General features: G+C 30.0%; 1 protein-coding gene across 2 annotated transcripts in view; it reads left to right on the top strand.

Annotated features, from left to right (window-relative positions):
* The first annotated feature begins 469 nt into the window (after window positions 1-469).
* LOC130806307 (protein DOWNY MILDEW RESISTANCE 6) overlaps window positions 470-17,248 on the top strand; it is a 35,714-nt gene continuing 18,935 nt past the window's right edge. For both annotated transcript variants that reach the window (XM_057671325.1, XM_057671326.1), the window contains exons 1-3: window positions 470-796; window positions 1,019-1,266; window positions 16,390-16,714. In XM_057671325.1, coding sequence (XP_057527308.1) covers window positions 599-796; window positions 1,019-1,266; window positions 16,390-16,714 — 771 coding nt within the window. In that variant the 5' untranslated portion in view covers window positions 470-598. The remainder of the gene's footprint in view (window positions 797-1,018; window positions 1,267-16,389; window positions 16,715-17,248) is intronic.

Here is a 17,248-nt window from a genome sequence, read left to right as displayed (position 1 = left end):
ACCATGGTTCAGCCGCCCAGATTTGTGCGCCTTTTTTTTTTTTTTAATTTTCCAACGACAACTTTACGTACCGCATCCGACTCATAGTCGCTTTCGTTAGCCATATTTAACCAATTACGGGTTACCACTTCTTTAACACTTTTTAGAGAGATAGTACCAGTTTTTAGAGAGATAGTACCGTGTTTGAATTCGTACTTCATACGCATCTCAGAATTCCATATATATAGACAAATCTTACGCATTAAATTCTTATTAGTGTTATTAAGCGTGATTTACATTTATTAATTAATTTTTAAGTATAGTGGCTTTGTAATTTTTTTAAATATAGAGGCAAAAATATAATATTACAAGGGGTGGCGATAAAATGAAAAGGGGTGGCGAAATTTAGCGACTCCCTAAATAGACTTTCAGAACATAGTCTACTTACGAGTTTACTATAAAAATACAATATAGTTGTTTATTTAAAAAATAATATGAGTCATGAATCTCTCGACTCTCTTTATAAATAAGTAGTCATGCCCTCAACCTCAAGGGTCCACCATATGGCTTTTGCTGTTTCAACCTTCACTTAATTTCTCTCTTACAGTTTTACCTTTTTATGGAGCCAACGCTTTTATCCACCGGAGCACTTCACAAAAACATACCCGAAAATTATATCCGACCCGAATCTCAAAGACCTAAATTATCTCTTGTTTCAGATTGTGAAGATGTCCCTGTTATTGATTTGGGTATTCACGATCACTCTCAAAAACTTAAACAAGTCCATTTTGCTAGTAAAGATTACGGCTTTTTTCAGGTAAGATTACGTATACGTGTGTATACAGTACAGATACTAAACAAACATGTGGCTAGCTTTTAAAAAAGTATTGTACAATTATTGCTAATAAAAAATATTACAATTTATTTTTGAATTGTTAAAGTCATAAGTTTTTAATAAATTTTAAATGTAGCAAATTGAATGGAACGATGAAATGCGATGATTTTTTATTTTTTAGTTTGTACGTGAAATTTGTGGTAGGTAATAAATCATGGGGTATCGAAGGAAATAGTGAAGGCGATGCAGAAAATGGGTCGAGATTTCTTCAATTTACCAGCAGAAGAAAAAATGAAATTATATAGTGACGATCCAACTAAAACAGTTAGATTAAGTACAAGTTTTAACGTTAAGAAAGAAGAAGTTCATAATTGGAGAGATTATCTTCGACTCCATTGTTGGCCTCTTGAACAATATGTTCCTCAATGGCCTTCTAACCCCCCTTCATTCAAGTAAGAATTTTTCCACCTCTTTTTAAAAATTTTTTTTATTTAGTGTATTGTGTAGGATAAAAAATCTCTACAGGTGAAAAAGATGAGGAATTAAATATTAACCTTTTATGTAGTTAGGTGGTCGGTGTAAATCAAATCCTTATTTAGAGTGAAAGAGAAAATTTTCAACCAGTTATATCTTTCTAAAAGAAAGATCGATAGTACTAGTATATATTCTCTCATAAATTGACCTATTATGTTCTTTGTATCCTAGGAATGTTAGTTTTTAAAAGTTTATTAATCTTGAAAGTAAATATGAAAAAGATGTGGGGACAGTTTTCAGATATAAAATACAAATATTTAAAAAAAATGTCAGCTTTTAGATTTAAAGTAAAGAGACAAAAAGACAACTTTCAGATATAAATAGACTGATTTTAAAAAAGTCACCTTTTGAATATGAAGTAAGGAGAAAAATAACTTCAAGTACAAAATTTTGAAAATAATAATATAATTAAGATTTAAATTATTCTTATGACAAAGTATATTATTAACTAAAATGTCCTTTTGTAAAGAATTTTAAAAAAATAAAATTGAGAGAGAGAGAGCCTTTTGCATTTAGCGTTTGTCCCACACGGTAAAGGAGTGTGTTTTGATGTCATTGAGATAGCCTTGCCACGCACCGATTGTGTGTAGTAATAAAGTATGGTTGACGAGTGAATACCACTATACGTTGTGAGATGACGTAAAACATGAATATATATTGTCCTTGCTTCATTTTATAATGTTCTTTATTAATGAAATTTAATTAAGATTTTTAAGACACATAAATGTCAAAATATATTTAAGTGAAATTTTTTTAAATTCGTCTTAAAATATAATTTTTAGTTATATATTTTTAAAAAGTTTTTATGATGCGTATTTAGAGATATTAAGACTTAAAGTTTACTTTGAAAATTAGGTAAAAAGTAAATGGAAAGAATATTTAAAAATGGAGAAAGTAGATATATACTTCATCATAGAGGTATATTATTTGAGAAATACTATATCTATGTCATTTTGGTGATCAAAATATTACATTATACTTTTTATTTTTATTTATTTAATTAGTACTCAATCTGTTTCATTGTATTTGTAAGTATTTAAAAGAATTGTAAATATAATTTAAAGTGCGTATGTTAAGTTGATGAGATTAAAAGAGTGAATAAATTATAAATGAGATTAAAAAAAATAATAAGAATTATTACCAGAAATGAAAATGATAAAATTTAAATACTCCTATAAATTAAGTGCAAATCTAATGAAATAAATTATTGGACAAGTTGGTGTTTAATTAAAATACAACAACATGGTTAATTGTAATTGACTTTTAATATAATGGCAACAAAATTCTTTTAGTATATAGGTTTAGCTATGCCCTATACAATTAAGATTAATTCATTGGGCCCTTAATTTTGTGTATGTAATTCTTATACTTTTTTATGTCTCTAGGAAAGCACCATGTGACTTCATGTGACTTAGTGTGAAAATTTTTAAGTCATATGATGTAAATTTGGAGAGACTTATTAGGAAAAATATTTTAGTGTTTTTTTATAATTTTTTATTTTATTATTATATAATAATCATATCATTTTTATGATCATTTTTACAAGTAAGCAATGACAATATTGAACAAATTTAATGTTACCTCGTCTCAATTAACAAATTATGACAAATTAAATGTGTTTAGTTTCGATGTATTTCACTACTATTGAAGTAACCTTTGATAACAATCAATAGTTGTTTTTTAAAATCACATTAATTTGCTAAGTAATTTGATTTTAAAACGTGTCAAATTAAATAGGTGATGTATGAATTAAATTTTTGGACAAAGTAGCTGATTTCTTTGGCAGGATGAAATGTGGCCATTGTTCAACCCATATGATGGGCATTCATGGTGGATGCCTTTTAAAGCTACGCCATTTACCCCGTTTTAAACGGAGGCCAAGAAATTGAGTTTAGTTAATTAAAACGATATTAATATAAAGACAAAAAATAATTAAAATAAATTGTTAAAGATTATAGCAAATTCATTAAAATGAATTAAAATTAAAATATAATATAAAAATAAATTGAGTGGCACATGTGAGTACAAACTAAAAGCCTTTCAAATCATCAAAAGTCATTAACAAAGTTATTATTATTTTTTATTTTTAAATTTGTCTTAAATGTTTAGTACTTTAGTGTCTATGTCGTATGTACTTCAATTACAAATGTATATTTTTTATGTATAAGTGTTACTTATGTTTAATACATGTCTTAAATTGTTAATATATATTAATTAAAAGTGTTACTTATATTCTATTGATTTTGCAATATATTTTTTTATGAATATTAATTCACACTTTTTCTATAGCTTTAAGCACAAATTTAAAATATCTTTTTATTTTGTCTCCAAATATGATATCTCTCTAATTCTTCATACCGTATATTCATTTTTAGTTATTTATTTATTTTTTTATCTTATTTTCCTATTGACATCAATTCAATTTAATAAAATTATTTTTAAAGTAATTTCAACGAAACAGAGTGATAGAGAATTCATAATGTACTTGTAGATTTAGAGTATTTATATGTTACGCAAGTTGCAACCCTTACCTATCAATTAGGCAATTACCATGCACATGTCGGCAATTGGCGGTAGGCATATAGTTTTTCTTATGATTAAAACTATCTTACCAACTCTTAACTCCTAATTAGAACATAATTTAGATTGATTGATGGATCAAGATTTAAAAATTCAGTTGATTGGTTCAATCATCACTTCATTGTAGTCGCATCATATTAGCAGAAATTCCTTCGTTCATCTAAACTAACTTTATTAGTTTCTCTGTTCTGAATACTTGCTACATAATGATTTTTTACACTATTTATCGTTCAAGTTAATGTGTTAGAAAAAATATAGTCAAGTGGAATCATGTTTGAATCGTCTAATCACATACTTTTATAATACTAAGTTTTTATAATTTTAAGATGTGTATAGTTCAATATATAAATAATCAAAATATCACATTGAATTGCGTAAAAAGTCAAATGTAGCAAGTATAGTAGAACGGAAGAAGTATTTGTCACTCTGAATTGTTTTACTCATTTTACATTATTTTTTACATTAAGAAATAAATATTTTTCCTCTTATTCATTTTAAGTGTCATATTTTTTTATTTAGTCAAGTCACTTTAAATGTCTAATTTTTATTTTGGTGAAAATTTAATATTAATTTATATATTCTTACATTATTTTTATATTAAGAAATAAATATACTCAAATTTTTCTACAAAATTAAAGAATGATTTACAAATTACCATATTATAAATCATCGTTCATCGTTAGTCGTATAGTACTTTTTTTTCTCCACCACGATGCACGTCTACACTAGTACACCATATCCAGCTGTTGATTCCGTATCCATAATTGTCATGACGTCATCAAGATGACGCCATGCAATGACGTAGAGTAATAGTCCCCATTCGTGACTTTTCAAACTGGGTGACCAGTTCCAACAGTTTTGTCTCCGTACTAGCTTTGCGTGCCTCAGGATTCGACTTCCAAATTACGTCCTTGGTTTTATCACTCGTATAAAATGTGGTTTTATTTTACCTATTTTTCTTTTTTTCTTTGAATTATTAAATTTGTCTATTTTTTTGAAAATTAAATTATTTCTACATATTTCTTCTGTTTTAAATAAATATAATACCTTTATTATTATTATTTTTACGCAAATTTTTTAATTTTCAACTCATTTATACTTGATGTTAATTATTTAAGACATAGTTAATTTTTTTTATAGAATAAAGTCGAGTACTATCAATTAAAGAGTAGACATACTAGTCATTTTCACGTGATGAATCAAATACCTTTAAAAAAATATGTTTTAATTCTTTTGAGTTTTTTTTCAAATTAGTATTAATTTCAACCAATTTGACTAGTTGACGAGAGTTTATATTGTACTTTGTGTTTGCAAAGATGTATTCAACTGGTTTTATATATGATTATTTTGTAAAAAAAGTTATTGTAATAATGTAATAATATATTGTGAGGAATAGAAAATTGAAAAGCATAAAGACTTAAACAAATTCTTATAAATAAGAGATTAATCATAGCAGATAAAGTAAAAATGTAACAAATTTTGAAAACAAAGTAAATTATTAAAATAAAGAACTTTAGGGACAAAGAAAATGACTTTTGTGCTACTTAAACTTAGAGCATATACAATGGTACATCCTTTTAAATATTTATTTTTCTTTCTCCATTTAACGCATTATCATCTCTTTCATCCACATCATATTTTACTATTTTCACCCTTTTCCTCTTTAAATTTTTTCCAACATTTAGGTATCCTCTTATATCTTTTTATTTTTTCTTTTTCTTACTTCATATATACTCCACCATATAAATTTTTAATATTTTCATATTTTTTAATTTATTATATTAATTTTATAATATTGATTTGGTGATGTCAATTAATCTGTGGGTTGTCAATTATAAAATATATCGATAATTAATTGATTACTAATTATAAATGATAAATGAAAAATTGACATTATCAATTGGTTATCAATAATAAAATATAATGATAATTAATAATAAATTAAGACATTAAGATGTTATCAAAGAAGATATTAAAAATTGACAAAAACATTAAAATTATAAAACGAAATTAGGAAACATGCAATGAAATTAAATTACGTAGAGATTTTAAAATACGGATTAGTCAGAGTACGAGCTTTCGAACTTTTGCCATAAGTGGTCGATCAAATCATTCTTCAAAGAAAAATGTGCTTGTCTATTACGAATCTCTTCTCTTGTAGCTAATAGTGTCGCAAAGTTGTGTTTGTCATATCGCCCTGGCGTGACAGAAAATGCTAAAGCATTACTGCTTGAAGATCTCGGTACATTTTTAGGTTGTTCTTGGGAGAACTCTTGGGGGTCTTTATAATTTGTGTAAGTGTCGCGCTCGTCTTCTACAATCATATTAAGGATAATGATACATGCCATCATGATCTTCCATAACATAGTCGCACTCCATGCCAAAGCTGGTTTTCGAATAATTGCAAATCGAGCTTGTAGTACACCAAAGGCACGTTCAACATCCTTGCGTGCACTTTCTTGGTTTTGAGTGAACAACCTTTGTTTATGGGTTTTAGGAGTAGTTATGCCATCAATAAAGGTTGCCCAATTTTGGATAAATACCATCAGTTAGATAATACCCTTTATTATAGGTATTTCCGTTTACATTGAATTGTACTTGTGGAGCTTGACCATTAAGAATAGTATCAAAAACAGGAGAGCGTTGGAGTACATTGATGTCGTTGCAAGAACCAGGTGTACCAAAAAAAGCATGCCAAATCCATAAATCCCTTGAAGCAATGGCTTCCAAAATTACAGTCGTCGTTTTAGATCTTCCTTGATATATCCCTTTCCAACTAGCGAGACAATTTTTCCATTCCCAATGCATGCAGTCGATGCTTCCAATCATACCAGGAAAGCCTCTATCTTCCCCTTCTCTGAGGAGACGTTGGAGATCGTCAAGTGTCCACTTCCGAAGGTAAGTGGCTGAAAATTGTGCTCCATCAACAAAATGAGCAAGACACTCCTTGGATGTAATAGCACCAAGTTTCAAATACTCGTCAATTTGATCAGCTGCACATCCATATGCTAACATTCTTTATAGCCGTTGTGCACTTTTAAAGAGCTGTAGCACTCGCTTACATGCATCTGGATGTTACTGGAAGAAATGATCATGGACACTTAAGGTATCCACTATGCGATGAATACGTGTTTCCTCATGCGAAATCTACGCCGAAATCAGCGCTCATCGTATAATGTTTGGTTACAAAAGTAATCAGCAACTAAACGTTCATTTGCCGATTCTCGATCTCTAAGAACGTAGTTCTCTTTTTTCGCTGATGTAGACCATGACTTCTATCTCTTTCTGCAGTGGAGTTAACAAAGTATCTTATTGCATCCTCCACTGCTCGCAATTCACGATTTTCTTCGATAAAATCCATTAACAAATACTCGTTGAGTTCATCCTCACTTGAACTTGAAGAACTGGAATCATAGTTCAATTCCATTACTAATAATATAATTTTATGATGAAGTAAAATAGTTTTATGATGATCACGGTATATGAATAAAAGTGTATAATTTATAGGCAATGTACTTCAATAATGTAATCATATAATGTTTGAAGATAAGATTTTGAAATCCACACTTTTCAAAATCTAAGGATAAGGTATGTTAGAGGATAAGATTTTAAAATGCACACTTTTTGAAATTTAGGGATAAACTAAGGTAGAAGATAAGATTCTTATAGTGACATTATTCAGTTCAGAAGATAAGATTCTTACAGTGACAATATTGGGTTCAAAAGATAAGATTTTTGAAGTGACATTACTATGTTCATTAGATAAGATACTATTGAAATTACTAAAAGGCATACATAATTAAAAGAAATATTACACTGACTACTTAACATAATTAAAAGAAATATTTCATTCACTTATTAGTCGATTTAAGCTCAAAGAAAATTATTGTTGAACTTCTCTCAACTTTTGAAACATCTCCGCTTCAACATCATCAAGCATAGGTTTAGCCATTAACACACTTAACATCCTCATTTTTGTCGCATCCTTCTTCTGCTTTCTTCTTTCTTCGCCTCGTTCCTTTATCATGTTAAGCATGCGCTCTCTTAGATCTATCCTACGGGTGGAGACCTCTAGAAAAGAAGAATTGAAAGATTCAAGGTTTACAGATGACATTGAAGAGGTAGCAGCTTCTTTACCCTTGCGCTTTGTCTTCTTTATCCCATCAGGTCTAGTTGGTATAGCACCCATCCCTTCCTCGTATGGTGTATCAGGGCATGAATTTTTGTTACTTCCTTCACTTTCGGAAGGGAGTTGAAATATTTCAGGGTTCCATTTAGGAAATGTTCTCATAATTTCAAAACAATGCATCAATTGGAATGACTTATTTTTATGTGCTTTTTGCGAAGCTGCATACGCACGATTTTCAACATTCAAAGTTGAGTCTCCACTCTTTTTGTGGAGTAGCTCATACCTATAAATATCCACCCATCTCGAAACCGTAGGGTTGATGTGATCCCAACGTAGTTGCATGGACTTTTTGGACTTTTCACGTATCTCATTGGGGTTCTCTTGCCGTGCTTCCTCGTGATATTTAACTATATCATTCCATAAGCCAACCTTTCTAGTATTAGTGTTTCGTTCTATATCTCCTCTCGCATTAATGTAGCTCGAAACAATTGCTTTATCTTCAGGTATGCTCCAACTCGCCCGATGACCAGTCGTTCGGGCTGTAGTTGTCTTTTTCGCCGTGGTAAAGACTTGTTGAGGGACTACTTCAACATCTTCCTCATGTATTTCTTCGAGATGTCTTGTTTCCCTCATTCACGAAGTCGGAGTACCATTATAAGAATCCCCCCTTGGAGATTGGTCTATTTATTGAGTTAAATAATCATAATCGGGAAACGATGAAGGATATTGATTAAAAGATTGTTGAAACGGAGTAAATAGTGGGACATTTTGATTTTAAGGGGTGTAACTCTGATTAACTGGTCTCGGTTGATGTCCAAAAAACTGTAAAGCAGCTTGAAATTGAGGATTATTGAGGATATTTGGATCAAAAGGGCCAACATTTGAGTTATTTTGAGAGTTTGGATAACTAGGAAAATTAAAATTTCCATGATTTGGATTATTTGGATTCATTATTATTATTATACCAATTATATCTAGTGAGAGAATGACAAAATTTGATGTGGATGTAAAATATGTAAATTTGGGTTCATTTTATAGAGAAAAAAAAAATTCTAAACTATTGATATTTTTATTGATATTTTTTTTTGATTTTCCAATTTTTATATATTATCATATGAGTAGTTTTTCTAGGTAAAATAAACACCAAAAATACAATCCAATAAATACATGACACTTGTCAACATACACTTGGGTAAAAAAAAAATAAATAAAAAATTCCTAACCGTGTACATTGTCTTGGAAAACAGAAAAGTTAACTAAAATCACCCTTCTTTACAGAGAAGATGAAGTGTTATCCTCTTTTTTAAAGGATGTGAGTACATTAGAACGAGGAGTTAAGAGGACATAAAAAAACAAAAAAATTAGACCATTATACATGCACTTACAAAATACAATATCAAATGTGATACTCCTATATTCATGTAAATTTTAGTAAAGTGGGATTGATTATCAAAAGTTACAATGAGAAAAGTAATTAGAAACTCGATTGAGTATAACACAATTTAAATTTTTTCCCTTGGCTTGTTGTAAATTAGGAATTGGTTGATTAGTTTAAAAATAGTGTATGCAAAGGAATAAACCAAAGACAAGTAAAAAAGCTATTTAATTAACAACACAATTTAAACTTTTTTACAATTTATGTCTTTATTATTGATTTGTAAATTTTCTAAGATTTGTTATATTTTTAATTTTGGTTATAAGTTATGATGATTCTGGCTCATTGAGTCACAGATTTTGTTGCAATTTTATTTTAGTCCATGTTGTAAATTGTTATATTTCTGTTTTTTGTTTTAAGTTTGGCAATTTGTTTTTTTAGTGTTATTCTTAAATTTGAAATATCTTTTAATTTTGTTTTTACATCTCTCTTACTTTATCATAAAATCACACTTTTTACATATTTTTATTCATTTTCTTAATTTGTTTAAATTTGACTTTTTCTCGCAAATATTACTTGATAGAAGTACCTCCTAAACCCATGCCATTCTATCATTTTGGGGATAGGTGTATCATGACCTTTTTCTAAACATTGTTTTGGTTTGTTTTTTTGAGAAGAAATATTTTAAATATTTTTTTTTAAAGAAAATATTTTTTTAAGCAATGTTTACTTATCTGAGTTTATGAAAAAAAATCCTTTAAAATTCAGATTATGGGCACCTTCTCACTTTACTTATCTAAGATTTGTCTATATTCAAATAATAAAAATAAAAAGGAAGATCACCTGGGATAATTCAATTATTTTATGATTTTTCTACAATAATCTCATCTATTTATTTATCATCACCATACCCAATGTATTCCATTTATAGAAAACTATGATTAGGATCTGGGGAGGGAAGAATGACGGCAGCTCATACCTATAGAGGAGAGTGCGGTCAAAGAGTCCATCGGCTTGAGAAAGGTCTTCAAACAGAGAGAAACCTGCAACTTGCAAATAGAATACAAACAAATAACTAAAAATAAAGATAAAAGTAAAGGAGGTAAAGAGCGATAAATAAAGGCAGTGAACAATAACAAACGATGGGTAAAAAGGACGGTTTAGTAATCTAAGACTTGGATAAGGCGGCACCAACTGCTCCTATCCCTGGTCAGGTCCTTGGAGAGGTGAAGTTCATGCATGTCACTTTTAATTTGTTCCTCATACGTTCTCCTAGGTCTTCCTCGACTTTTCTTGCCTTCCACTATGATGCATTCAATCCTTCTTACTGGGGCGTCATGTGTCTTTCTCTGCACATGTCCAAACCATCTTACCTTGTTCTCCTGCATCTTTGCGGGGAGAGTTGCAAACCCTAACTTTTCCCCGAAAACCTGGTTTCTTATCCTATCCATCATAGTATGAATAATCTCAAGTTCATTTACCTAGAGTAAAATCGGATGAACATATGATTTGATATAGTAGTTAATTTATCAAAAAAAACTAAACTGAAAGTTAATGTAAATTAGGGAAAATTTTTGAAAATTCACTTAAAAAATTATGAATGATAAAAAAATTCAGAAAAAATTTTTTAATAATTTTTTTCACATTTTATTTTGATTTATCATTTTTTTAAAAATAAAACTTGCTATAGTCATCTAATTACTAGATTTACTCTAGGCATATATTCTCTAAAGTTTAAATTATTATGGTTAATCAATAAGTGTAATTATTATAAGAAAATGATTGAAAAATTAAATTAAAACCTGGGTAATTATTTCAAACCATGATTATTAATTATCACAAAAAATATGCATAGAAGTTTCTAGTGATGATGAATAAGATCCCGACAAACCGAAATATTTGAAAATCTAGCAAGACTTAGTAATAAGATTGGTAAATTCCAATTATATAAGTGCAAAAATCAAAATTTAGCAAATGTTCGTCAAAGATATACACTACTTTCTAGATTGCAATTTGCTATTCATCACAAGATTGAAGTTTTGAGATCATGTCGTTTAACTTTTGGTTTACGTTCAATGGTTGAACTTGTCCAATCCACTTCTAATATAAGTTGAACCATTCAAACAAAACAATGACATGTCCTTTTCCGATAGGATTTTCCGGTTGATTTTTTCACATCTTAAGAGATAAGGTAGGGGACATTGACAATAATATCTACATTTTTACAAACACTAAGAAATTCACTTAAAATTTGATGTTCATAAAAAAATGTTGAAAAAACATGTATATCAATAAGTTGATAGGTTGAGAATCATAGGTTAGCATCCCTTTTATTTTTGAGATATTCTGATAGGAATTTTATTCTCACCGACTACATAATAGAGTAAATCCCTTTATTTTTTGTCTGTAGAGATTTTCTATTCAACTCAGACCAAACAAACGACTTGATAAGTTAAAAGATGGGTGGTAATATATATAACAGGGTTATTTCGTTTATTTTTGGGCCCAAAGCAGAAGATAAAAAAGATCTCTAAAAACTCAAGGCGTATTGTCAAGGAACCAACTCAACCAAAAGCTTAAGCTGTTGGTTGAAGCCCCAGGATATGTTATATACTCTAACACGCCCCCTCACACGAGACCCTTTGGGCTAGAAGTGTGGATGCAACACATGTTCTCCTCATACATGGTGCTCAATATTCCACTTTGAATGAGGGGTGGTTGAGATTCGAACCCGTGACCTTTTGTCACATTGGCTTCTGATACATGTCAAGGAACCAACTCAACCAAAAGCTTAAGCTGTTGGTTGAAGCCCCAGGATATGTTATATACTCTAACACGTATGTAATAATATAATACTCCTTTTATTTTTTATTATTAATATTTAAACTACTTTACAAAAGAAAATACTAATAACTTTTATTACTTAAACTAATTATAAATTATATTTAAATTTAATTAATATTAATGTTAATCTTTATATACTACTAGTAAACAATAGTCCGCTTTATTCTTAATAATGGACGGCCATGCATATATACACGAGACATTGATTGATGATTATTTGTAAGTAGCATAGCATGTGAATATGAGGAGCCGTGTTTGGATGAGGGATAAATATTTGACCCACAACGATGAATTATATGGCTCATCTAACGCGCTTTATCAGGCTTTTATTTGGGAGTCTGATAGTAGAAGACATGTGGAGCATTAGAGGTCCACTAAATATGTTGGCCTATTAAACACATGGGTCTGCATCTTCCCATCGTTTGGTCCACTAATCATTAAAATTAATTATTTCAATACTCGATTCATCTAGATTGTTTTGCTGCAGATGTAGACCGTAGAAATATGAGTGGTTTCAGGTCGAGGTATTAAAAATATATTTTTGGGAGATCATTTTTAATTGGACTAATTTAAAAAAGTAAAATAAGATTAAGTTTTCGGTACACATTAAAAATATTGTAAGTACTTAAGTACTTACTCGATGGGCATTAAGTATATTGTAAATAATCATTAAAGATAATGTTAGCAGACATTAAGGATATGGTAAGCAGACTAATAGGCTAAGTTTCTCGGCAGACATTAAGAATATTGTAAGTAGACATTTTTAAATATATTTTCGGTGAGTATTAAGTTTCTAACAATGTAATAGTTATGTGTGTTTGTGGTGCTTTGATTCTAAGAATGATGTACCCTTATACAGAGGCTTATACATTATTCTAGAATCCTCACTTAACTCACCATTAATAGCACATTAACACCTAATATTTAACATACCAATAAACTTTATAATAATGCATGACAATAACACCATATTAAAGCTCACCATTATTCCTAATTTAATTGCCTTTTCAATCCACCATTAAGTGACATGTTAACTCCTCCATAATTTAGCAATTAATTAATTATATATTTAATCGCCTTTTATTGCACCCTTAATGTTGCTCTCAATATGATGTGTCTTCTTATGAGTCATTGAGTCACTACCATTACACATAGCTAATTTGACACTTACACTAATAAATAATGTAACTAGGCATTAAGAATACAATAGATGGACATTAAGATTTAATGGCCAGGGCGTAAGAAGCGTTTCTCAAAGAGAGTCTCTCAGAAAATAGAAAGGATATATTAAATCTCGTAATTAAATCCCACTTAAAAACCAATATGAAATTGATTGAATAAGAATTTTTAATATTAAAACTAAATTAAAGAGGAGGGCCTCAATATGTTGTAAGAAAAGTATACCATTGATCGAATATGTTATCCATTAAAAATTAAAGGGTCTTAAATATTAGGTTATATTATTTTTTTCATTTGGTGTGATTTCTTGGTGATCCAATTTCTTTTTTGAACAAAAACTTGAAAAATAAGAAGGGATTTAAAAATTAGAATGTGATATTGCACCCTGCATAGATAGAATGACAAGGGTAAATATTATTGATGAAATTAGAAAATATAGAAGTAGATTATTGGTATTACTCTTCCATGCAATAGAATAGTTGAAATTTCTTCTAGATTAATTCACTTCATTTTAGCTTTTAACATGTTAATTTATTTTTTAAAAAGACGGCATAAATTATCGTATGAGACGGTTTCACTTTGAGATGCGCTTCATTTTAAATTACAATACCCAACAAATACAATAATAAGAGTATAATCTCTTTATTTTTAGAACGTCTCAGTATGTATAATGATTTTTTATAATAGTATTTAAATTATTTTGTCGAATAGAGAATGGACATGGATTCCTTGAGAGCAGATTTTAAGCATGTATTGGAATCCAATTGTTGCGTGGAAGGTACTTGGAATTTGTAAGATTTCGTTTGAATCCAACTCCTTGTCAATGTCAATTCATAATTCATGCAATAATTTTAATTTGTCTAATAAGTAAGAGTGTAAGACTCAGTCATATGCAAAAATTAAAAAAAACAAAATCACGGTCATTGTCTTATTTAATGCTCCTCTCTCCCCCTGACATTGTTACTTAAGTCTTTGCATACAAATCAAATAAATAAAGAGAAAATAAGATTTTTATATGTAGGTAAGCTCATATTTAAGTTTTTATTTAGGAAAAAAGATAAATTATAGGTTTTAGTCCCTTTTGTATATGGAGTAATGCTTAGAAGAGGCAATATTGTAAATCATGTGGAATAGACTAAAATATTATACTCCCTCCTATTTATCTTAGGAGTCTTATTTGACTTTTCACGGATTTTAAGGAGAGTCAAAAGTGGAACCCTAAGGGTAGGAAAGAGAGTGGTATTATGGGTTTTTTAATGTAAGAGAGGAAAATTAGTATGGGTAATAGAGGGTATAATTGAAAATAGAATAAAGCTACTAAGGGCATAAAAGTCAAAAACACATACCAAAAATAAAAATGGGACAATTAAGATGACTTGACCATAAAAGAAAATGAGACACATAAGCTGAATAGGAGGGAGTATATAGCAAAATTAAGAGAGACGAAGAGAGTAAGTTGAAAATTGATGAATTGGATGAGACTTGTATGTATATGGATATGAATTCCCAAAATTTAGAACCTAATCTTTTACTGGGAGGTCTTCTCAAAATCTCCACTTCACACTCAATGTGAAGCCACCATGTCAAAAGAGGAGGAATCACAAGAGTGACCTGATGGTACAAACAAACCTCAATAGTGATAATCCTTAAGAAATCATTGAATATAAATTACTTCAACTGTCCCACCATCAAATACTCACTAAAATTTAAGTCATTAATTGTTATTCACTCTCCATTCCTTGTGAACAAGCATTTACTCTTCTTGCATTAGTTCTTTTGAAGAACATTTAGTAAGGCCTCACGCCATTAACAAAACCTAATCAGTTCCTCTAAGTTAAGGCTACATTGCATTTGGGATCGGGCTTCTAGGTATTCATTTGGTATATTCATCGACTTAAGTGTCAAAGCGATCCCCATATTAAAACTCCAAGCCTTCTAACGTGTGTTATTCGTGTTAAAAGAAAGACTAGATATCAAATACAAGCCTCTCCTCAACAAACTCTCTTAAAATCTTTGTACTCTCATTGCACTAACCCGCATAGTGCTAATTAAATATGTTTAATCCCATACATGATCAGTTTGACTCTAGAAGGTCATCATGTATTCTTTCTTAGCTAAACTTCCCCTTGGTAACTTCCTCATAATTAACCAACAATTACTCAAAAGCTAAAAGCTAAAAGATTGCTATAAAACCCATGAGGATGCTAATCTTCACCTAAAGGCAAAATATACGCAGGCAAGCCAGATACTATAACTTTGCCAAAAACATTGTAGAGGCCGCTCGTTCTCAGAGTCCGTTAGAGCAGTCCAAACACTCAATGGGAGGAGGCTAAAAGTTCCCACTAAATGGCTCCCTTGGGTCAAAACATGGGAGAAAGATAGATATAGTGGAAGAGCAAGAGATCATCACTCCTACACCACAACAACTACAACAATTCACCTTAACGGGAGATGAGTTGGTCGCTCTAGCGGCTGCCTTGGCCAATGTCATAACTCAACCTTAAAAAGGTGAGAAGTTGTTCCATCTTGGAGGGCACCCCAAAATTAAGTGCATGGTCTAACCAAATGCCAACCTCGGGTCAAAACGTGAGAGAAAGACAATACATAGAGCAGGAGCAAGAGGTCATCACTCCTACACCACAACAACAACAACAACAATTCACCTTCAATGAGGCCAATCATGAAATCAAACCGTCAATTTTGTTTCATTATGGCCAGCATTTGCTTACTTTATATTTATTTCCATTTGAGCTACATTATCACTTTATATAAGCCAAAAACGTGCTACTGGCTAGTACATCCAAAAATTAGAGAGAACATAAACAACACAGAGTATAATTTAATAAATAACTTCAAACGTATTACCAATAAGGCATAAGTATTAAATCTATATATATAATTTGTTACTAAAAATTAAATTGGTAAATTTGGCAGGGAAATACTAAGCATGTACATAAGAGAAGTAAGAGCACTTGGATTGAGAATAGAGGAACTAATATCAGAGAGCTTAGGATTGGAGAAAGATTACATAAAGAATGTGTTAGGAGATCAAGGACAACATATGGCAGTTAACTATTACCCGCCGTGCCCGGAACCTGAGATGACATACGGGTTACCGGGTCATACCGACCCGAATGCCCTTACCATCCTTCTTCAAGACTTGCAAGTTTCTGGTCTCCAAATCTACAAGGATGGTAAATGGCTTGCTGTCAAACCTCATCCTGATGCATTTGTCATCAATATTGGTGATCAGTTGCAGGTAATTTACACATAATCACAATCACACTCTTTATAATTAGGTCTATAATCTAAGAAAAGACAATGGGTGTGTTTGGTAAATTTAATTTTTATTTGCTTTTGCATTTTTTTTAGTTTGTCAAATCGTAAAAATCTAAAGTTAAAAGGCAAAAGTAGTAAAACTAAATACCATTTACAACTAAGTTTTAATTTTTATCAAATAACTTCTAAACAAAGACTTTAAACAACTAACTTAAATATTTGACCTTTTAGTCAATATTTTCAACTAGTAAAATAAAACTAAGAGCGAACTCCAACCAACAAATAATGAAAAACCAATATAAATTTCATATATATTAAATTTGAATCTCTCTTATAATTTATTAAATTAAAAATAAACATATTTCTCTATATATTTTATTATAATTATATGATGCAAAATATAAATATAACGAAACACTAGTAATAAAAATGGAGAGTATTCATATAGTAAATGTAATACTGTAATAGTCTAAATCTACTGTTACAACGTGATTAAAACGTACTAAGGCCTTCT

Source organism: Amaranthus tricolor, chromosome 2, assembly GCF_026212465.1.
Source record: "Amaranthus tricolor cultivar Red isolate AtriRed21 chromosome 2, ASM2621246v1, whole genome shotgun sequence".
Classification (NCBI taxonomy): domain Eukaryota; kingdom Viridiplantae; phylum Streptophyta; class Magnoliopsida; order Caryophyllales; family Amaranthaceae; genus Amaranthus; species Amaranthus tricolor.
This window is presented reverse-complemented; position numbering and strand designations above follow the sequence as displayed.